At 47.2% G+C, this 23210-nt stretch overlaps 1 protein-coding gene across 1 annotated transcript; it reads right to left on the bottom strand.

Moving 5' to 3' along the window:
- Nucleotides 1–1074: 1074 nt before the first annotated feature.
- On the bottom strand, nucleotides 1075–6331 carry TRIL (TLR4 interactor with leucine rich repeats). The gene has a single exon (XM_045792957.2). The coding sequence runs from the start codon at nucleotides 5839–5841 to the stop codon at nucleotides 3403–3405; it is 2439 nt and encodes an 812-aa protein (XP_045648913.2). The 5' UTR covers nucleotides 5842–6331; the 3' UTR covers nucleotides 1075–3402.
- Nucleotides 6332–23210: the final 16879 nt, after the last annotated feature.

Genomic DNA, 23210 nt, shown 5'->3' with positions numbered 1-23210 from the left:
AGGGGTTAAGCATGAATACCAGGTAATCCAGTCTGTTTTAATGGTTTCTTAATAGACAGTAGCTACCGACATTGGTGTACTTCTGGTGAAAACCAGGTCTTTGCAAATTGGTGAAGGTGCTCTGATCACGTGCGTGGTATTACCGAGCAACATGGCACCATGTCTGTCTACGGAAATCAGTAATAATCTTAGAGGTTGAGCTGAGGGTCCGACCCCATTCCAGACTGCTTCGATGCTGCTTTATTTTATGTGATTTTTAAGATTTTTAAAAATTTATTTGAGAGAGGGAGTGAGCGAGCAAGAGCGAGCACACAAGCAGGGGCAGAGGGAGAGGGAGAAGCAGACTCCCCACTGAGCGGGGAGCCTGATGCGGGACTCGATCCCAGCACCCTGGGATCATGATCTGAGCGGAAGGCAGACGCTTAACCAACTGAGCCATCCAGTTGGCCCTCAGTGGCGCTTTAAATGAACACTCCCACCTCATGCTAAGTTTATTCTTTCTTATTTTAGGAATCTTATCTTTTCAAAAACTTTATAATGGCAAAAATGACCTGCAGTTCAAGATCACTCCTTATTATTGACCCTGGGAGTCAAAAGTCCTGATTCCTTGCTGATGCCGGCTGAGACCCAATCATTTCGCTGTCACTTGTATTTTATTTTATTATTTTTTTATTATAATATTTTTTATTATATTATGTTAGTCACCATACAGTACATCCCTGGTTTTTGATGTAAGTTCGATGATTCATTAGTTGCGTATAACACCCAGTGCACCACGCAACACGTGCCCTCCTTACTACCTGGTATTTTAACAGCATTTTCTTATCATGGCTCACCATCTGCTTTTAGAGTGATGTCATTGTTTCTTTGGGCATAAACTCTCCTAACAACTATTTTCAGAAAATAAAGTCCCTACTCTCCTGTAGAAATGGCAATTAAAAACCACTGCAAGAGGACAGACAGATAGACTTCAAGCTTATGTTTCATTGTCGTCAACTGAAGCTGCTACCGAAAACCAGAGCGTATCATCGTGAGAGTGTATAGGATACTTGGAAACTCCAACAATAAAACATCTCCATTAGTAAGTGGGTTTATTGACATAACTGAACATAACAATGTATAACATTTATTCACTTCCCACCAAAAGACTTTCCAGTCGAACTGTTTTTACATAGATTTTACTGTTTTTCCGTGAAGTATTTTCCGTGATGTTCTGCAGCTGAAAGGGTGGCTGGTGGGAAGCATCAGAGGTCTTTTCCAGACTTTCAGTGGGGCTCAAGAGGACACTGCTGCGCAAAAGGACCAGCTAAAAGATGCCATTGCTCTACAAACGAACACAACTAGGAGCACGAGAAGGGCAAGTAAATAGCCCAAAGGTTGCAAATAAGAGTGAGCAACGGCCCCTCTCCCACATACTCATATGCTCGGGATCTGACACAGGCGCTGGCAGCAAACTAGGAATGACAGTCTCTTTCCTGCGGTTTATTAAATTTTGGCCCCACAGATAAGACTGCCAGAGAAGCAGCTGTACTTTAAGTGGTCTGGACATTTACTCATTGAACATAAACACAGATCCGTCGTTTAGAGCCCCGGGTCCCTGCTCAGCTGTTGGGACAAGGGCAGGCTTGGCTCAATGGAGGCCAAACATAAAAGGGAGTGCGCTGGGCTTGAAGGACCCCCAGACTATGATAGATTCCCTGAGTCATCAGGACCCTCAGGGGCTTAAGGCCCTAAACAGAGGATTCCCTGTTAGCCTTAGCACCATAGCAAGAGCCTCCATGGCACCCCACTGCCAATAAATCCACAGCCACAGTGAATACAACCGTGCGGATCTTCCTCGTGACTGCTGTTTTAGACCACACACAAAATTATTAATGTAAACCAAAGCACTACATTTAGTGATAAACATGTACTTCATAAATATCAGGGAATGAAAGTGTCCCAAATAATTGAAAACAACTGAGCAAATAAAGGAGCCTAATCCTAAATTTAAAACAAGAAAATTTAAAAGAAATACTGCAATTGTTAACTAAAAGATAAGATTTAATAACATGGTAAAACACGGGGTAGTGGAGGGATTAACTTGCAAAACAGATAATTATTTCACAGTGAGGTTTAAGTACTCCTAACAATCTTCCGGTTTTAGTAGAAACAGACAACCACTGATGCACCCTTTTTCACATTTTTTCCGATAATTTCTTCCCCTCTATTTCATATAGAGTAAGACATTAAGGTGATTGAAAGTTACACTGTCAATTGACTATCACCTTTTGCTTCCCTCCTATTAGGGAACTGCCTTTATCACGTAACCGTGCAACTCAAGAGAAGCCGGGCACAGTCTACTGGGTGTCACTGATAAGAACATGAGAAGTACCACATCATATTTATTCCAATCTGGACACGGTGTCAGAGATGCGGTTAAGTGAACTTGGAGGCCGCGGTTCCCTACGCGGCCATCGGTTTTGCGCACCTTACATTCTTTATCAAGTCTGGCACTGACATTTCCTTTTCCATAGATAGGCTTAGAAAAATAAAATTAAAAAGCCACAGGAGCAACCCTGACAGAGAAGTCTTGCATGCAGCCTTCTCCTGAGAAAGTAGGTAATCTTAGTTAACCCCAAGGTCAGCCAATGTTCTTGTGGTGTTAATGTTAAAAAGAAAATACTAGTTGAACGGCTCAGCTCAACTAAAACAGTCCTTGAGTTTATTGTCAGTTTGTTAAATGTCCAAGCTCTTCACATTGTTGAAAAAAAAAATAGTGTCTCTAATTATTTAAACATTAAATTATCCTGAATGTTCTATTAACCAACACGAAAGAGTTCCTTGGCGGGTGTGTTCAACTTTTCCACCTGTTTACAACATCTACCTTCTTGGCAGAGACCACCAGACCAGTGCAGTCAAGGTGCCAAGCATCCTTTGTAATAAGTTCCTTTTCCCTTAAATAGGACAAAACTCCTCTGTTTCACACTGAACAAACAAAAAGCATGCACCCAAATCTCTTTCTGCCCATACTGGGGGGCAAAAGAGCCCTTTTCTACCCCAAAGGGGGCCGGGCTCTCTTGCATTGCCATGCCACAAAAGCCATATCCCTAGCTGTGCCAAGGTCTCCATGTAAAAGAAGGCTTCCCACCTCTGGACTCTAACATCCATTTGTCCCCTACCTTTGGCCTTGACCACCAAGTACCACCCATTCACTTCATGAGTAGATACTGGAAATTGGGGTGGGGATGGGGGTGCCGAACTGGCTTCCCCTTTGGCCTCTCTGACAAGTGCACAAAAGGGGGAAAGGAGAAGCTCTGATAAAATGAGATCTTCCCCTGAGGTGGATTGAGGGGCTCCACGGAAAGTGGCTGGCTCCTCAAGGCCAATGAGATGGTCTCCACACCCCTGGAGTCTCTGGATCTAGTCAGCAAATCGCTGCAGAAGATGGTCCTCCCGCCTCAAGCTGCCACCTGTGCCGCCGCCCCCGCTGTCCATGAAGCGGTCGCAGGGGAACTCGATGAGGTCCGCCTCGCTGAGAGCACACACGGTGGTGCGCGGCCGGTGCGACTGGAATCCAGAGAAGTCCGCAGACACGCCGGTGCCCATGGAGCGCAGGGGACGTCGGGTGGAGTACATGTGTCTAACATGCACCGGGGCCCCACCCTTCCGCCTAGCCCGCAGCTTCCTCCGCAGCCAGCGTGACGCCCAGGCCGCCAGCGCCAGGAGCACCAGCAGCGCGTTGACCGCCAGCAAGACCAAGGTCAGCAGCTGGTAATCCACGCTGCTCTGGCTCCCAGGCTCCGGGAGGGTGACCAGCCCGGCGCAGTGGTCACGGGGGGCTACCGGACAGACCCGGCCCCCGAGGACGCCCTCCACGCACACCAGGTAAGGGGTGTCTCCGCGCAGCTCGCGCAGCGTGGCCGAGTCGCTGCGCTCCGGCAGGTAGACGAAGCGGTGGAACTTGGGCTGCTGGCCAAAGCGGTCGAAGAGCAGGCGGAAGCGCGCGCCGCCCAGCGGTGGGGGGCTGCGGTGCTGGCGCACCGCCCAGCGCACCGAGGCGCTGTCGGAGCCCACCGCCTCCACGGTAAGGTTGCACAGGATGAACTTGTTGAAGTCGCAAGGGTCGGACACCAGCGGCGCTAGGCCGACCCCGCCGTCGGACTGAGCGGCGCTTTCCTGCTGCTGCGCGGCCAGGCGCTGCTTCGCCGCGCGCTGCCAGGGGTCGCCAGCAGGCGGTGGCGCAGAGGAGGGCTCGGCCGTCGGGGTGGGCTCCGCGTGGGCAGCATCTGCCGGAGTCGGAGGTCCCCGCTCGGGCTTCTGGAGCAGGTCCAGGGGGTGTGGCGCCGGGACCGCGGCAGCAGCGGCGGAGGGGTCAGGCTGCTGGAGGCCCGGACCCCGTCGGCTCAGCCTCAGAGCGCTGCGGTTGCCCAAGAGCTCCCTGGCGGCCCCATCCCAGGCCACCCCAGGCAGAAACCGCCCGCGCTGCTGTGGCTGCGGCTGCGGTGGCGGCTCCTCGGAGAGGCCACCTGCAGGGGGCGCCACCTCCTCCCCGGTGGCTGTGGGTGAGGGCCTCCCCTGGCCTTCGGTGGTCGGGGAAACTGAGGGCGAGGAATCTGCACAAGACCCGTTCTGCAGCTGCTGGTCATCCAGGTAATCCAGGTATTTGCCCCGCAAGGCCGGGGGGTGGCGACACTGCACGAAGACGGTGAGAAGACGGCCTTGCGAGTGCCAATCGCCCATCCAGCGCTTCAGGCCCCGCAGACGGCAGTCGCAGGTCCAGCCGTTGCCGTCTAGATCCAGCCGGTAGAGGGCCGGGCTGGCGGCGAAGATGTCCCCGGAGAGGGCAGTGAGCGCGTTGTCGCGCAGGCTGAGCTCGCGCAGCCGGCCCAGATGCCCAAAGATAGTGGGGTGCAGAGCGGACAGCGCGTTCCCGCTAAGGTCCAGGGCCTCCAGGCTGTGCAGAGGCTCCAGCAGCGCCACGGGCAGCTGGCTCAGCCGATTCCCCTCCAGGCGCAGCTCGCGCAGGGCTTCCAACCCCCAAAAGGCCTCCGGCGCGAGGTGTGTGAGCTGGTTGCCCCTGAGTGAGAGCAGGCCGAGACGCGGCAGGTGCTGGAAGACGCGCGGCCCGAGGTGCTGTAGGCTGTTGGCCGAGAGGATGAGGGTGGAGAGGGAGCGCAGCGGTGCGAAGGTGGCTGCGTGGCGTAGGGAGGGCTGCAGCTCGTTGGCAGAGAGGTTGAGGAAGCGCAGTTTGCCCAGCTGGGCAAAGGCGTTCTTGCCCAGAAAGCGGATCCGGTTGGACTCCAGATGTAGGTAGAGCAAGTTGCCCAAGGGAGCGAAGACCGCGTCCGGCAGCGCCCCCAGGGCGTTCCCGTCCAGCCGCAGCTTGACCAGACTCTCCAGGCCCTCGAAGGAGCCGCGGCTTAGGCGGCCGATCTCGTTTCCGTTGGCGTAGAGGATGCGCAGCTTGCGCAGCGGGGCCAGCGTGCCCGGGACAAGCGCCTGCAGGAGGTTGTTCCCCAGGTAGAGCTCCTCCAGCCGGGAGAGCTTCTCAAAGGTCTTGGGGTGCAGAGAGCGGATCTGGTTGTACTGCAGGTCCAGCCGTCTGAGCTGCCCCAGACGGTGGAAGTCGAAGGCCGTGATGTTGGTTATGAAGTTGCCGCCGAGGCTGTAGGTGAGCACGTCCTGGGGGCTCGGCAGCGAGCTGGTCTTGGGCACGGCGCGGAGCCCCCTATTGGTGCACAGGAGGTGCTGGGGGTGCTGGCAGTCGCAGCGCTCCGGGCACACGGGCTGGGCCCGCGGCGGGAGCGCGAGGCAGCCGCACACCACGAGTAGGAAGCGCACGGCGCGGGCAGCCTCCATCGCCGCCCGCCCTGCGTGCTGCGGCCGGATCGTCCTCTTGGCCCGCCTGCTCTGTGTCTCCTCTGCATTCCCCTTGGCCTGGCCAGAGTCGCTAACTGGCCTCTTTCGGACTCCGCAGCGCGGTCCAGCCCCTCCTCCGCCCTTTGTCCGGTGGCTGGCCCGGGTCTCTGCAGGCGGGCTTCGCCCGGCCAAGTCTGGCGGCTCACGGCGCTCCGGGAGCTCCGGGTGCTACTTGTTGCATTTCTGCACAGAACTGTTTCTCCGGGTGTGCGTCGGGGGGTGGGGGGGAGGGAGCCAGACCTGAGCTTTTTGTTTGCAGCTTGAGTCCGGAGAGCTGGATTCCCTGGCACGGATTCTCCCCGCCGAGCGGATTCCCCAGCTGCAGGCGGGAGCCCTTCCAAGAGCTCCTTGGGGCGCGGCTTGGCTGCTGCGCCCCGGCGGCCCGGCCCCCGCAGCCCGCGCCTCCTGACTCTCGGTCCCGGACCAGGAGCGCGGCCTCGGTGGAACAGCCGGGGGAGGAGCCGGGGGTGCGCAGGCTGCGTCCGGAAGGGACCCAAGTCGGCGAGTGGCGGGCAAACCGGGCGGAAATTCGTTCTTCCCACACTCTGCCCCCCGGGGATGCAGGCGGAGAAAGAGGAGACGGCGGAGGGAGGACAGACCCCGACAGGGGGAGGAGGAAACGCTAAGTGGCTCCGCGTCTGGTCAGCCCGAGCCTGGGACGCCGAGTGAGAAAAGTAGGGATTAAAAACAGCTGTACGGGTCGGCCCTCTACGCAGGGCTGGGGGCGGGGGTGGATTACCGGGCTAGCAAACGGAATTTGCAGACAGAGACCTTTTTATTTTAGAAGAGTACACCAGTCATTTCGGAGCACTGGGAGCGCGGCTCCTCTTTTTCGTTTTTAAGTCACTTGCTCTTCCAAGTGTCACCCTGCGGGCAGTGCGGGCAGCACGGAGTGCGCAAGCATCCTGTAAGAAGTTCAGGGCAGCACAAGGTTATCTTGAAGGAGCTGTCGGTGGAGTAGGGTCAGAAGAGGCCAGGTCAGCCCCTTCTGGGTGTTGCGTGTTTGCGTTTTTGACCGGGCTGTACAGGTGGCCCAGGAGAGGCGTCGCCCCGTGTCCCGTATAGGGATCTGAGCTGAGTACTCGCTTCGCCCTGCTGTAGCTAAGAGCCTGGAGAATCTCAGAACTGGTTCTACCACCGCGAAGGTGTCTCTGTCAGATTTCGGTGAATTAGTCCCATTAATCCTCCTCCAGTCTTACAGCCCTTGGGGTAGGCTCTGCACGTGTGCATAGATAGAAAATCACCTCCGCAGACCCTCTGGTAACGGCTGCCTGCGGGCCTCGCCCGCCTGATGCCTGGGCTTGCAGGGATCTTCAAAGTCTCGAGGCCCAGAAGTTCTCAGGCCTGGCTTAGTGGGGGAGTCTTGCCACTTATCACTATAGAACTGAGTATTTGTCCCTGGCGCCTTTGAGGGCAGCCCCCGCTGAGAATGAGGATGGGCAAGGAGTAGCTGTTTGATACCATGTGTTTATGCAAACAGTCTTGCTAAAAATAAAGGCCCCTTCTCTCCCCCTCCTCACCCAAAATGTTCAGAAAATGTAATTTTAAGGATCCACTCTGTGAAAAATTAAAGGACACATATCTTCACCTCAAGAGGCTGACCAAGCTAGTGGGGAGGGCAAGTCATGGAAAGTTTAAGTCATCATCTAAGGCAGTAGTAGGAGACAGCGGCTGAGATACAAGGTGAGTTTTAGTAATTCCAGTGTTTGGCAGTGATGCTGTGCCTCATTTAGCGATTTATGTAGGCAGGTGATAGAGCCGAGTTCTGAATTTCAGGAAGGATGAAATCCTTGGCTGCATGGTCAAGAAAGACTTAGAGAAGAGCTGGTACTGGGCTCCAGGGAGATGGGCAGTGGAGAGCTAAGGGACAGTCAGTAGGGAAATGCCTATTCCAGGCTCAGTGAACAGACCCAAGTTTGCTTGTGATGTGCTTTGAGTTTTCAAATAAAGAAAGAGTGTGGGAAACCAACTCTCTGTCTTAACAAGATGAAAGGTAGTTTGGTTTTTAGTTCTCATGGTGAGAAACTTCCGAAACCTTTTTAGTTCTTGATCGCAGCCCTCTTGATGAAGGTATGGCTGCCCTAGAGGGTGAAACCGAGGCTTGCACAGTGTGGCATAAGCTGGCCTGATCCGGGTCCCAGAGGCTGTGAGGAGGACTTTCAGTCCTTGCTGGCCACGGAGGTTATCCCGTTTTTTCGGAGGAAAGAAGGCTAAGAAGCCACTGGCTTTCAAATTGGACCACTGGATCCACCTGGGATGGAGCTGTGGCAGCCCCTGCTTTGGGCCCATGCTGCGAGGACACGCAAACAGCCGTCAGAGCAGAGCAGGGGTTGGAAGCTGAGAGAGGTGTAACGCGGAAGAAAGAGAGAGAAGCAGAAATCAGACCCCACCCCTGAGTCTGCAGAAAACTTGCAGAGCGGGGTCCGCAGGCAGCATTCCGCCAGAGGACCTCTAGAGTTTGCGCTCTTCACTCCCTGCACTTGGAGTGTCTTCGCTTTATAGGTGCCTCTGAGTAAGATTTACAAAGTCATCAGACCCCTGCAGATGTTCGGTATTTGTCAGGGTTTTTACTGTCTTCGGTATTACTGCCCGGTGTTTAACATTTCTACCAGTAGTGCTGGCTTGCAGGTAGGCATAACATCATCTGTGGTTTATGGCAAAAGATGATTGCTTTTCCATAACATTCCATTTTCTTGAAGTAATCCATCTGTCACATATAGTTACCCTTGCTTCAAATAGATACAGTGTGCCATCCATCAAATAAGTATACACAGCTTTCCATAGGTGTTGCTAACACCCTCCATCCAGTTTCAGTGAGATTAAGACTTTGAGATCTACAGATGAAGTGATAACACATAGGTGTGTGTGCACGCAGATAAATTCTTTCTGCAATAGTGTGATTACGGTCTTTTTTACAGATGCTTCCCTTTCTAAAGGCATGTAACTTGAGGTCCCCTTTACAAATGAATGACATTTACATTCTTCAGAGTACGTTACTGTGATATTCCTATGTGCCCCCAGTGATGTCCGTTTCTGTAATGTTACACATTCAGGTGTTTTCTTTTCAGACCATCTCTCTCTTCCAGGAGCTAAAATGGTATTTTGCTCGAATTCAGCAGTCCTCAGAGCCCCCAGTAGTGAAGAGCTATAATAGCAATTCCGAAGCTGCGTTAGCTTTGAATGCTGGTGGTCTGGCAGGTAGTATTTAGTGAGAATCTAGCAAGTGACAAATCCCAGGGTGAGTGATGGGAATGCAGTGGCTGATAGGATTCAGTGCCAGACCCCAGGGTGCAAAGAGCTCAGTGGGGAAGCTGACGGGCAAGGAGCGAGCAATGGCATCATCAGATGATAAGCGCCGAGGGGTGGAGCTTTGGGAGCCCTGAGGAGGGCACCTGGCCTGGACTGAGAGTTTGAGGAAGGTTTCCAGATGAAGGAAGTGCTGGAAGCTCGCAGACAGGTGCAAGAGGGTCCTTTAGGAACCTCCATATCTTCTGTCTTTGTTGATGAGATCTTTTTTTTTTTTAAAGATTTTATTTATTTATTTGACAGAGAGAGATAGCCAGCGCGAGAGGAAACACAGGCAGGGGGAGGGGGAGAGGAAGAAGCAGGCTCTTAGTGGAGGAGCCTGATGTGGAGCTCGAACCCAGAACGCTGGGATCACGCCCTGAGCCGAAGGCAGATGCCTAACTGCTGCGCTACCCAGGCGCCCCTGTTGATGAGATCTTTTGACATCTGTATTTTTCAACAGTATCATACAGCCTTGCTTATACGATGACTTCCAAATAAACACGCCCTTATTCCCCTTTAAGGATCTCTGCAGGCAGATGACATAATCATATTTGCACTGCAACGTCAAAAGGTATCTCTCCTGAATAAAGTAGGTGCTACATAAAGAAAATGTTCTCTATCTAGTTCATGCCCTCTACAAGCTTGCTGTGACAGTGCTTTGTGCGGAATATGTGATAGGACATCCGGACCAAGGTAGTCACTTCTGCAAGATATACTTAGGCATTGTATAGATACCAGATACATAGCATCACTCTTGGACCACAGCTACGGGGGCCCCCCTACCCTGGACCCTGCACTTGAGAGGACTTTGTTCCAATCCTTCTCTGGTTGTGTCCCTCTCCAGAAGAGCAGGATTTCAGGCTTCCAAAGGGATGTGCCTACCCACAGCCACAGCCCACAGCCCCGCTCCTGCTCAGGGTTCCTAGGACCTTGGAATTTCTTACTCAACTGCCTAAATCCGTGAAGACCTTTTATCCACCTGTCCTCTTGGGGGCTGATTATGCCACAAGTGTATATATGCTCAGGGCCAAGGGAAGGCCACAAGGCAGCTGTGAAAAAGAATCTGGAGGTGTGAGCTGCGATTTCCCGTGGTATGCCCGGGAGGCCACTGGGAGACGCCTGGTAATTCAGGGGCCGGAGCTGAGAGGAGGCACCAGGGACCAGGGATCGTCTCTCACATCTAACCCTGGGATCCTCAAATATTAGAGACAGGCCTGTCCATGCGTAGCATTTTAGGAGGAAAAGTACATATACTTGGATTTAGAAAGAAAAAGGAGAAACATTAAAAGACTGTGAAGGAAAGCATTTTTTAAAATGTAAATTCTACTTTATTATAACATAGCCTATACTGAATTTTCTATAAAAAGCAATAATTGTTAGTAAAAGCATGGACATTGTTGTCTCCATTTAAATGCCCGTGTCTTAACTATGTAATGTCTTCGTTTATGGATGAATTCAGGCTTAATCATGTTTCGGGAGATTCAAGTATTGATTATGCTTACATGTATAATTTGGATAACCACACATGGAAATCCAGAAGGGAATGCTGCTTGTGAGAGCAACAAAAGCTTTGTCGTTTCACTTTTGGAAAGCTTGCCCTTTAAATCTCAAGTGCACGGTGGGGGGATAGTTGCAGAGGTCAGAAGCAGAAGCAAGTTTGGGCTGGTTCCATGACACACATATATGGTGTAAGGGTTCTTGGATGTTCTTGCCCAGGCCTGGAATCTTCCTGGGCTTGCCAGGGAGGTACAGAGCTTTCTTCCCAAGCAACCTGTGGTTCCCTTGAACTTGAACTGCAGAGGCAAGAAGGATTCCAGGCCGTGTCTTCAGTAGCTCCTGGACCTGGTGCAAGTTGGCGGCTCTGGGGCAGGAAGGGTTAGGGGGAGGAGAGCTGCAGCTCCCCACTGCGCTGCTGGGAGAGGTGGGTCTGCCGAGCCCGCCCGCCGGAGCAGCCTCCTGGAGCTTACTCAGGGCAGCTGTTTCCTCACCCCGGTGAGCCAAGCCAAGATAGGCAGTGTGGCCCCTGACACAGACGAAGTAGGAAGCCAAGAGTCCCCGTTGGTCCTTTGGCATGTTATCAAACCCAGCGCCAAAACTCTCTTTCTCTGTCTGACTGAGCCTCCTCTTACTCCCGGTCTGAGAGTCAAGTTCCTTTGCCTTGGGGACTAGGAATGTGAATAAGAGGACCAGTGGGTTACAGTGTATCGGCAGATTCTCCATGTCCCCCTTTCAGCAAATAACAATGCGGATTCTTGGCTGGGCATGGGTCTTACTAAACCAGACTCTCTGGGGGCAAAGCCCCGGCATCTGCATTTATAAGCCATTGGATGATTTTTATGCACACTGAAGTTTGAGAAGACTGATCGGCCGTATTTCTAAAACACCTGCTTACGATTGGCTGGCTGTGTTATGATGATATCAGTAACCGTGACTGGCACTTACGTGGTGGTGCTGGCCGAGTGCCCGGCGGTGGTGTGAGCCCTCTGCACAGAGGAACTCATTTATTTCCACAACTACCTTGTGAGGTAGAAACTATTGTCAACCCATTTTACAGAGGAGGAAACTGAGGAGCTTACTAAACATACAGGACCCTAGGCCCACCCCTGTAGACTGATTCAGAACCTGAATCAGACACTGATTCGTAATAGGGCCTAGGGATCTTTATTTAGCACATTCCCAGGGATTTTTTTAGGCATTATCATTGAAGAAGAATTCTGAAGGGCTTATTCGGACCTTTCTATATCTCCTCTGCTAGGAACCCAGGGACAGAAAGATGAGTGAGACCTCTTTCTGTTCCTTCTCAGAGCTCAGCGTGGCTAGGGAGTTAAATGGATGTAGGTAACGATCCAGGAAGATGGTGTCATTACAGATAAATACAATGGGCACCATTTGCTGGGGTAGCAATTATGTTCTGAGAGGAAAAGAATAACTGAAACCTTTGTAGAAAACATCAGCCCGATGGCTGAAGGCCATTGACAAGCGACTGTTTCCAACACGCTGGATTTTAGGTTCAAGGAACATCCTTATCCATCGGTTCAAAGATGCCTGAGGATTTGAAACTGACATGGAAAAGCAGATTGCCTTGAGACAAGAACTACAGTGAACTGTAGGAGTTTCTGGCAAGTTCAAAAAAAAGGAAAGGCAGTTGTTGGCCGAGTGTAGTAACTTAAGATATAGCGCAAATCCACATACCTTTTATGGTTGCAGGATAGGGTTTGTTTTTGCGTAAACTGAAATTTTATAGTGGTAATACAAGGGTGTCCTCCCTTAGATAGAACTCAGTCGGTAGCCTAAGGAAATGCTTTAGGTATAAAAGTGTCTCTTATTCCCAAATACCAAAATACTTGTCATCTCGAGGAAACAGGCCTGTAATTGTATTTTATGGTAAAACTTTCCAATATTCTTTTATTTGGGTTTCTTCACACTACAGTAATAACATTTATTTAGCGATTTATATCCCCACCCAGCTGGAGAGACAACAGCCTTATTTTATTTCACGTTTGTGGTACTCAGCAGCTGTTGTTGACTTGTCCAAGAGTTTTCACAAAAAAATCTAGAAGAAAAAATTCTTAAATGTTACTGGTTGTTGCCTTTACGTGGTGAGAAAATGAAGAATTGTTTACATTCTGTTTTTTGGCATTTCCTAAATGACGTACAATCATCATGTGTTGCTTTGAAATTAATAAAAAATATTTGAAAAAACAAAATTTTAAAGGACAAACCGAGTATCTGGTTTTAACCTCAACATAAGTCTCATGAGGCCAGGAGGTGAGGATTATTCATATCCCGGTCGGGAGGAGAGGGTGCTAAGAACTAGAGAAGTTGGCTGACTTCTGGAATGATCCAGCACGATAATAATAGAGTGCAGACCACAATCTAAACCATTGGCTTCTGACCTCAGGTTTTTAGGGTTGGACCTTGCGAGGCTCCCTGTTGATACACGCCTATATGCACAACTAATGACGCCAGTGGAGGGGGATATTCAAAAACTTAGCAGTCGGTACAGTACGAGCACCAGCCAGCGGGTTTGGCACTGCCCCAGTCAGGACAGACGGCTGCCGTGAACAGCCGGCCCAGCTGCCAGTGCCCACCAGCTGAAAGTGGACTCGCCTGTACTTGACTCAAGTATTTGGTGCTTTAGACAGCCCTCTCTCTTTTTTTCTTCATAACTCCATTATTAAAAATAATCTGCTTAAGGCGGAGGCACAATGTAATCAGTAACAATGAGAAACAACACACAAAGCCTTCCTGGGTCCACGTTCTTCCAAACTGCAAACTTGCCTGGGGCCTGTTTCTCTGGGCTCCCGTCTTAACAACAGAACATTGGTGAGAGGGCAAAGTCATCAGCCTTTCACAAAACACAAGTTTTGTTTCCAATTTGTAATTCGGAAATTGTCTCCCCTTCTCTTCGGTGGGCCGACAGTGATATTTGAAGGGAATTTAATTCATAAAAAGCTTCTCATAACTTGATCTGAATCGTTGTAATTAATGGCTTAAAAGTATTTGTGGAGGGGGCATCTTTTTTGAAGAGTATCGACTTCAAGGACTAGTAACCTATCCTGTCTGTTATCAGGGATTTATTGTCAAAGCTGGATGCACACGTGTCAAGCCCGCACACCCCCATCTGCCCCGGAGCTGCAGTGTCTCCTTGGGCTAATGTCACTGGATAAGACCAAAATAAGGGAGGTGATTTCAAACCCACGCCACTGAAAACTGTGGCTGTATCCTGGCAAGAAACAGTCTGTCAATCTCAGCAATGGAAATAATCTTGGATAGTCAAATAATTGACTATATACAGCGTAAATACCCTCAAAGTGTTTGCAGATTTCATCAAAAGGCCAAATGCTTTTTACTTAAGACCAGGAACATGGCAGGAAAGGAAATTAGAGGAAGGGAGCACCCATCCCCTTTTCAGAGTCTCTGTAATTTTCTATAAAGATTTGCACTTTGGTTATGCTTAGTAGCACCATATGCTGCAGTGGGATGCGAGATCAAAGGTTGCAGCCACAGCACCAGAGACTTGCTGTAGGCAGGGTCAAATATTGCTGTCGGTAGAAAGCTAGTGGATACGTAGGACACTCCTCCAGCTCCCCGCGCCTCCCCATTTAATTTCCGAAATATAATTAATAACACTGCCAATGTGAATCTTTTTCGTTGTCTGCTTTAATACGCTGTGGGTTGAAACGAAAGGTGATTGTTATCACTTGAAGATATTTAGAACTAAAGAATTTTCAAAAGCTTCGTGTCAGTTGTCCAGTTTTATAGTATGTATGACCTTGAAAATTTGGGGAGTGAGGGGTTGCTGAACACTGCTTTTCTTTGGTTGGTAAGAGAACAGATATTTTTCTCATTCTACTTTATGATCAAAATTTTCTTTTTTTTTTTTTAAAGATGTTATTTATTTATTAGACAGAGAGACAGCCAGCGAGAGAGGGAACACAAGCAGGGGGAGTGGGAGAGGAAGAAGCAGGCTCATAGCAGAAGAGCCTGATGTGGGGCTCGATCCCATAACGCAGGGATCACGCCCTGAGCCGAAGGCAGACGCTTAACCGCTATGCCACCCAGGCGCCCCCCTATGATCAACATTTTCTAAAATGAGCATTTGTTTTTGCAGTTCACAATCTTTGTTAGGAGTGTACATGGTACCATATTCAGTATGGTATCAGCCCTGACATGTCTCTTTTCCTTCCTTTGTTACAAATGGTTTTTCTTATGAACCTTTAAAAAAAAAATCAATCTTGTTAATGGAAATAATCTTGGATAGTCAATGTACCGTATATAGTGTAAAAACCCCCAAAACGTTTGCGGATGTCATCAAAAAGTGAAACATTTGTCCTAAACTACCCATGTGATGTGTATGGGGTGAACAGAAGAAGGGGCCACTTGCTAGGTCTCTGACCTTGAGCCATGTCAGTCTCTCTGGTCAGTGGTTCATTTTCTCATCTATAAAAAGGGACAAATCATACTTGCCCAGTGTACGAGCTTTGGGAAGGTGCTTCGTCACTACCAGTGTTGTAAAAACAGGGTTCTTGCTAACATTTCAACTTCATGCATATTTTTTTTTTAAGATTTTATTATTTATTTATTTATGAGAGAGAGAGAGAGATAGTGACAGAGATAGTGAGCGAGAGCACAAGCGGGGAAGAGAGAGAGAAGCAGGCTTCTGCTGAGCAGGGAGCCTGACATGGGGCTCGATCCCAGGACCCTGGGATCACGCCCTGAGCTGAAGGCAGACGCTTCACCGACTGAGCCGCCCAGGCACCCCAACTTCATGCATGTCTTGTCTGTGAGAATCTGTGGCCCTCCAGGGCGGGTTTTCGATGTCCTCGGCCGCATCAACAGGGTCTTTTCTTAAATTGTGAGTCTCTAATAAATATTAGGTTAAGCCAAAAAAGTAGAGAGGAGAAGGGCACATTCCAGGTAAGTGTTCTTCTACCTTTCCTCATAGGTTCTGTTCCATCTCTTCATGGTTTCCTTGCTCTACTCCCGGCTGCCTGGCCCAGAGCTCTCAGTCTTCAGCGCATAGGTCCTCCCCGACAGCCGTCTGGGCAGGCCTAGCCCATCAGTTGGCTTGCTCGGTGAATCACTTGACCGCCCTGGGCGTCCTGCTTTATGGAGTGTGGTTATAATACATCAGCGTTTGCCCAGAAGGCTGTTATCATCAGTCGTAGCCCCTGTGAAGGTAAAAGATGATCAAGGGGAAAAGAAGGAGGAGCTCTGTGGTCAGCATGGGCCATATGCCATGTCTCAGTCTTGGAGAGTCACAGTGCAAGGTAGCACGTTCAAGGCTTTGAGAATTCCTGCAGAACACAAAGGGATGGCGAGGGTGGGGGTGTGCGGGTGGTGGCGGTAGGCAGGACTGTTAACCTAGTCTGGGACACACTGGATTAAAATGATCACGAAAACCTCCTCCAGCTTTAAACATCAAGGAGTCTGTTGCATTTCTTGGAACGTTATTCAACATCACTAGACTTTGTTAATGATAAAGTTCTTGAAATATGGTGTTTGGTGTTGTGCTTGACTGATCTCAACAACTCACGGTATCTCATCGGTTTAATATTAATCCACGGGGGGCAGGATAATATACCCTGAAGTTGTCTCCAGTCTCTCACAGTCCCAGAAAACTTGTTTGCTTTGCCCCCACATTGTCAAACTAGCAAATTATTAGACTTTTCTTTCCATCACGATATAAGTGTTAGAAACCCAGTGTTGTAAGCACCATTTGGCCTCTTGACAGTTCCGGGAAAACTAGTTGTTGATGCTTCAGAAATATTATTTAGCCACTGCGCTAACGCCACTGGGGTGTTTCCTGGGAACGTAGCCATTTGGTGAAAATTCCAATAGTGAAACCCTCAGGCTAATTACTCTAGTATCCTTGGGTGTAAGAACCTCGTTGATAATCAGTGCGTGACTCTTGTGATTCCCTGAAGTGATGGGACGTAAGTACCAGCTTCACTCAAATTCCAGAAGTGGTTTTCTATCTGAAACAGGTGCTCACAAACACCTGCCAGAATCATAACCATTATGATTCTAGCGTCTTACAGGGTACATATCATGTACCAGGGATAGTTCTAAGCCGTGTACGAGTATTAAATCATTTAACCCTCCAACAACCCCTCGAGGAAAGTCTCCTCTTTCAGATGATGCAGCCGAGGCAAAGGAAGGTTAAAGACCTGGTCACGCAGGTCACGCAGCTAGTTAGGGACAGAGCTGGGACTAGAACTCACATTTTATGAAAATTGTTATTCATCCTTTCCACATGTATCTTTGACCACAGTGTCCTTTCCATCCCTAGAGTCATTTTTTGGGTACATAACATTTTCCAGAACATGGCTTCTGCCTTTTCATACACATTATTAGAACTATCACATTTTTTAATATGATTCCGTCAGTGGACATTTTCCAAGCCACCAATACCTATTAGGCCATACGTTTTCTGCCTTCCTGTTTCTGTTTATTCATGATCTTCATAATATTACCACTTACAGTATTGCTTAATCCCTCATTACTATACTTATTTTTAAATGAAGAATAGCCTTTTGTTATTACATAAGCAATATATGAGATAGAAAGCTAGAAAATACAGATGAGAAACAATAAGAAAAGAAACATTACGCTCCCAGTGTGGAAGGCTGCATAGCGGCCCCTCCAAACATCCTAATCCCCAGAACTTGTGAACATATTAAATTACAAGGCAAAGGGGAATTAAGGTTGCAGATGGGATTAAGATTGCTAATCAGGTGACCTTGAGAGAGGAGGGTATCCAGGGTTATTCCGGTGGCCCAGTGTACATAGGTCCTAACAAATGGATGAAGGAGGCAGAAGAGAAGTTCAGAACGATACAGGGTGAGAAGGGCACACCTGCCAGTGAGGAAAGAAGCTGGAGGAAGTGACCATGAGCCAAGCAATGCAGCTTCTAGAAGCTAGAAAAGACAGGGAAATAGATTCTTCCCCAGAACCTCCAGAAAGGAGTGCAGCCCTGCCAACACCTTGATTTTAGCTCAGTGACACCCATTTGGGCGTCTGACTTAAAGAACTGTGAGATAATACATTTTTATTGTTTTAATCCACCATGTTTTTGATAATTTGTGTGGCAGTGGAAAACTAACATACCCTCTGACCAGAAGCTAAGTGTTAATCTTTTATGACACGTATTTCCATATTTTCATACACATATATGTATTTTTTTACTAAAACGAGATCATAATGTTGTAAATAGTTTTTCTTTTCATCATCTTTCTCTTTCCCGTCCGTAAGTTTCCACAGCATCTAATGCCTCGATCATACTGAAATTACCCTAATTGTCACACAACTATTTCCCCCAAGCTAGTTTGCCCAAATCCGGGTTTAGGTCCAGAGCCTGCATTTTAGCCAGGTTGTATGTCCCTTAGGTGTGTTAAATCTCAAACAGTCCTTTTCTTCATCTGTTAATTTTCCTGCTCGTCGTTTGTCTGATCACTTCCCCATGCTGTCACTTAGCCTGTTCCTCTGTCCCCTGTATGTCCTAGAAATCAGAAGGTACACCTAAGAGCTTGATCGACTTCTGTTAATGAATTTTGTCTAGAATACATTTTGGGTGCCACCGTATGTTTCACGTGGCATTTCTTCAGGAGCACGTGCCATGTGGTTTTTCCATCACTGAAACTCAGAGTGTCCTCTGGGTCTCATGATGGCCGCTGCAGCTGGCTGCTAGCTGGTGATGTGACTCCCCCTGTGACCAGAAAGTATTTGGTATGGAGTTCCTTTAGCAGCATGCAGACGTGCCGTTTCCCCTCAGCCATTCACTGTGTGGCCAGTTCCTTTTAACAACCCTGGCTTCAATTAACATGCGTTAGAAATCTCAAAACGATGATTTTTCTAATGTTATCATTTCTCATGCGTTTATCAGCTGCCGCTCCTTAGTGAAGAAGAGCTTTCCCTAACCAACTAGACCCATATGGTTACTCTGAAAAGCATTTCGGACTGGGGCAGCAGGAGAAGTGCTTCTTCCTTTGCCAATTCTCAAAGGGAGGACTTCGTTAGTAACAACCTCAGTGATGACCACTGATTCCTGCCTATCTCTTTTCCAGTAGCGTTACGATCTCCCAGATTTTCACAGAATCAGTTTGTTTCTTTCTACAATTTTTCTGTGTGATCATGTAGCTTATTTGATATATGTTTGGGTTTGCTTTTCACTTCTAGGGTTTTTTCAATCGTAAATTTTTTTTTAGTGTTTAATGAAATAGAGTAAATTTATTTCAACTGAATACCTTAGTCGTAATTTTTTAATGGTAATGCATTTATATAATTCAAAATCAAAACTTATGGAAAAATATTCAGAGGGGAGTCTTATTTCTCCCCCTGCTCCCTCTACCTAGATTTTCTGTCCTCCTACACATGACCATATTTTATTAGTTCCTATTTATATGTCCATTCTAGTAGGGTTTTTTTTTTTTTGCACATATGAGTATGAGTATGTGTGTAGATATATAGCCTTATTTAAACCCCTCCCTTCTTTGTACATATACCCCTTGCTTCTTAAAAATTTTTTCCATTTAATGGTATATTCTGGAGATCTCTTTATATCAGTACCTATAATCCTTTCTCGTTTTTCTTTAAAACTTCTTAGAACTGCATTGTGTTGGTGTACTGTGGTTTATTTCAATTAGTTCCCGTTACTAGATCCTTGCATTCCTTCTAACCTTTCACTGTTGCAAACAATACTTCAGGGAATAAAGTTGTACATTTATCTCTTGTACTTAAGCATATATATATATATATATATTATATACACACATATACATATATATGTAGAATATATATATATATATATATATATATATATATGTAGATTCCTAGAAGTGGGGTTGTTTGTTCAAAAGGTTATTACATCTGGGGCGCCTGGGTGGCTCAGTCATTAAGCATCTGCCTTCAGCTCAGGTCATGATCCCAGGGTCCTGGGATCGAGTCCTCTATCAGGCTCCCTGCTCAGCGGGAAGCCTTCTTCTCCCTCTCCCACTCCCCCTGCTTGTGTTCCCTCTCTCGCTGTCTCTCTCTGTCAAATAAATAAATAAAATCTTAAAAAAAAAAGGTTATTATATCTGTTATTCTCTTTATATTTCTAGATTGTCCTCTAAGGACTCAATACTCTCAATCGCTTTGCTAAATTGTTTCTCAAAAGTCTAGGTCTTATCACACAGCTGAGTGAATTTTAAAAAATGAAGACTTAAAATAAAAAATAGTGACAACACTAAGGTGAGAATATGGAGCAACTAGAACTTTTGTACATCACCGGTGGGAGCATAAAATGATACATTCATCTTGGAGAACTGAGTGGCAATTTATTTATAAAGTTAAACATACATTTATCCCATAGCTCAAAAAGATCACCTCTAGGTATTTACCCAAGAGAAATGAAAATATGCTTTATTAAAAAAGACGTTAGGAAGAATATTCACTGTAGCTTTATTTCTAACAGCCCTAAACTGGAAATAACCAAAATGTCCAGCAAGAGTTAGATAAACAAGTGTTTATATATCTATGTCATAGGATATCACTCAGCCACAAAAAGAGATTACACGTATTAACACATGTGATAAAGCAGATGAATCCCAAATAATTATGCTGAAGAAAAGAAGCCAGACACAAAAATGTACATATTGTGGTTCCACTCATATGAAGTTCTAAAACAGAGCATGCTAACTTATGGTGATAGAAATTGGAATGATGTTTGCCTCTGTGAATGAGGGGAATTGACTGGACAGGATTCCAGGGAACTTTCTGGGGATGGCAGTGTTCTACATTTTGACTGAGGTAGTGATTACACTGAGTGTATACAGTGATCACAGTCATGACTGAATGCTTATTATCTGTGCAGCCTTTTTATTGTATAATGTAAATATGCCTTACACAATTTACATTATACAATATGTAAAATCTTGAAAAATTTGGTCCTCAGCCGAACTCTTTAGGAAGTGACGGCCTTTCCCCCCACCATCCCCACCCTGGCTGCACTCTTGTTCTCAATCTATTAATACTCTACCTGTCTGGCCCAGGCTTACACTTGAGTACCTACGACTTTCATAGGCTCAAGTCTTAGCTCCCCAGTAGGTTATAAGACTCCTACAACACAGTTATGATTATGCCACTTCAATATTCTTTACAACAATGGTTGTCAACCCAGGCTGCATAATATTAGACACTCCCTGTGTCTTAGCTCAGGTCGCCATAACAAAATGCCCCAGGTAAGTGGCTTAAACAACAGAGATATTTTCTCGTAATTCGGGAGGCTGGAAGTGTGAGATCAGGGTGCCAGCACCCTTGGGTTTCTCTTCCTGGCTTGTAATGGTCACCTGTGTCTCACCTGGTGGAGAGAGAAAAATCAAGCTCTCTGGTGTCTCTTCTTCTTCTTTTTAAGATTTTATTTATTTATTTGAGAGAGAGAGAGAGAGCATGAGTTGGGGGGGAGGGGCAGAGGCGAAGGGAGAAGCAAGCTCCCCACGGAGCAGGGAGCCCAACATGGGGCTTGATCCCAGGACCCTGGGATCATGACCTGAACCAAAGGCAAATGCTTAACCGACTGAGCCACCCAGGTGCCCCTCTAGTGTCTCTTACAAGGATACCAGTCCTATCATGAGGGACTCACCTTCATGACATCATTTAAATCTAATTACCCCCGAAAGGCCTTATCTCCAAATACCATCACGCTGGGGATGAGGGTTTCAGCATATGAATTTGGGGAAACACATTCTGTGCATAGCACTTGAGAAACATTTAAAAATTTTTAGCAGGACTCGAATATCATCTCCTGAGGTTCTGGAGGTTCCCAAGACAGAATTGGGACCCGGACATCTGTGTGTCTTTTAGGGTCCCCAGTAATATGCAACCCGGATTGGTGACCATTGCTCTGTGCCTTCCTGTTCAAGGTAAGGTCTGTGGACTAGCAGCATCAGCTTGGGACCTTCTTAAAAAATGCAGAGTCTCTGGTCCCATCTCAGACCCATGAATCTACCTCTGCATGGTAATAATATTCGCTGTTGATTGGTATGCACTAGGAAGTTAGAAAAATACTGGTTTACAGCACCTTGCATAGACTTGCAGACAGGTATGAGAATGTTCCATCAATCAATTCCTGTTTGAATTCAAGATGCACATTGTGTCAGCAAACCAAGTTTCACCTTTTTCATCTTGGAAGCCTGTCGAGGTGTGGCTCTTGCCTGCAAATAATTGCATTGCAGTGTGAAGATTTTATATATGGCCTATATATCATTGTCTATTAGCAAACAAAAAAGCAGCAAATAGACCCAACGTTAAAAACAAAATCTTAATGTTTTCGAAAATATACAACCATCGCAGCGATTCCATCGCAATGAACGATTACTTCCTTAGCTTCAGGTGAGCTTTAAATTGGTAACGAAATAGAATATGTGCTTGTGTTCCAGCTGCAGAAGGAGAGAGAAGCGGCACTTAGCACAGAGCGTGAATACCGTGTAACTAATAAATAATTCAGTAAACCGGGGAAAGAAAAAACACACAAGCTTAAATAAATAGCAGAGAATCCCTAATGCTTAAGGTTGAGAAATGAGAGGATTATTGTAAACGATGCTATTTTATAGTACAGAGCGCTAGTTTTCAAAAGATTTGATTACGATAAGTATGCTTACTACTAAAAACGTAGAAAGGAATGCGGTCTTACTTGATATTTCAGAAGGCAGTTCAAGGTCTCGTCATCCATCAAGAGCTTCGATGTGGTCTTCCATACGAATGTGGCTCGTGAAAGTACTAAACAAGAGATTCCACCCTGACAGACACTAAAAATGATGAATTTCCACTTTCCCAGTTCAGAAGTACCTAATGGGTATCCTCCTTTATTTTTAAGAACTATTAATTCGAGTACCTTTACGCATAAAATACCCTCTTAACTCAGGATAGGTGTGTTTTAAGACTGCAATCTCAGGAACAATTTCTGCTTTTGGAGATTGGTCTTCCCTTCATTTTCCTTTTCACCCCTACTTGATAGCTTCTTAATCATTACATGATATGATTAAATAGTTTGCTAAATTGCATCAAGTTGGCCTTTTGGGGGGCGCCTCAGTGGCTCAGTCGTTAAGCGTCTGCCTTCGACTCAGGGCATGATCCCAGAGTCCTGGGATCGAGCCCCACATCAGGCTCCTCCGCTGGGAGCCTGCTTCTTCCTCTCCCACTCCCCCTGCTTGTGTTCCCTCTCTCGCTGGCTGTCTCTCTCTCTCTGTCAAATAAATAAATAAAATCTTTAAAAAAAAAGATGGCCTTTTGGTTTAATTCAGAGCCCCCTCATATTCTGTGCAGTAAGCTGAAAATAAAAAGAACAGAGGTTAATTTATAGTAAGTACACATACAGGCATACATTCCTACAAACATACAGAGAAGGGAGCCTCAATGCTTTGTATTAAATTTTATCTCCCACATGCTTAGTGTTGATGTTCATCTAATTAGCGATCTGATTCAACCCAACAAGCTTTTATTGGATGCCTATTGGATGCCCAACAGAAATACACTTTGAA

Source organism: Ursus americanus, chromosome 3 (assembly GCF_024610735.1).
Source record: "Ursus americanus isolate L20-20 chromosome 3, mUrsAme1.1.p, whole genome shotgun sequence".
In the NCBI taxonomy this organism is placed as follows: Eukaryota; Metazoa; Chordata; class Mammalia; order Carnivora; family Ursidae; genus Ursus; species Ursus americanus.
The sequence above is the reverse complement of the archived record's forward strand: the minus strand, read 5'-3'. Positions and strand labels throughout refer to the sequence as shown.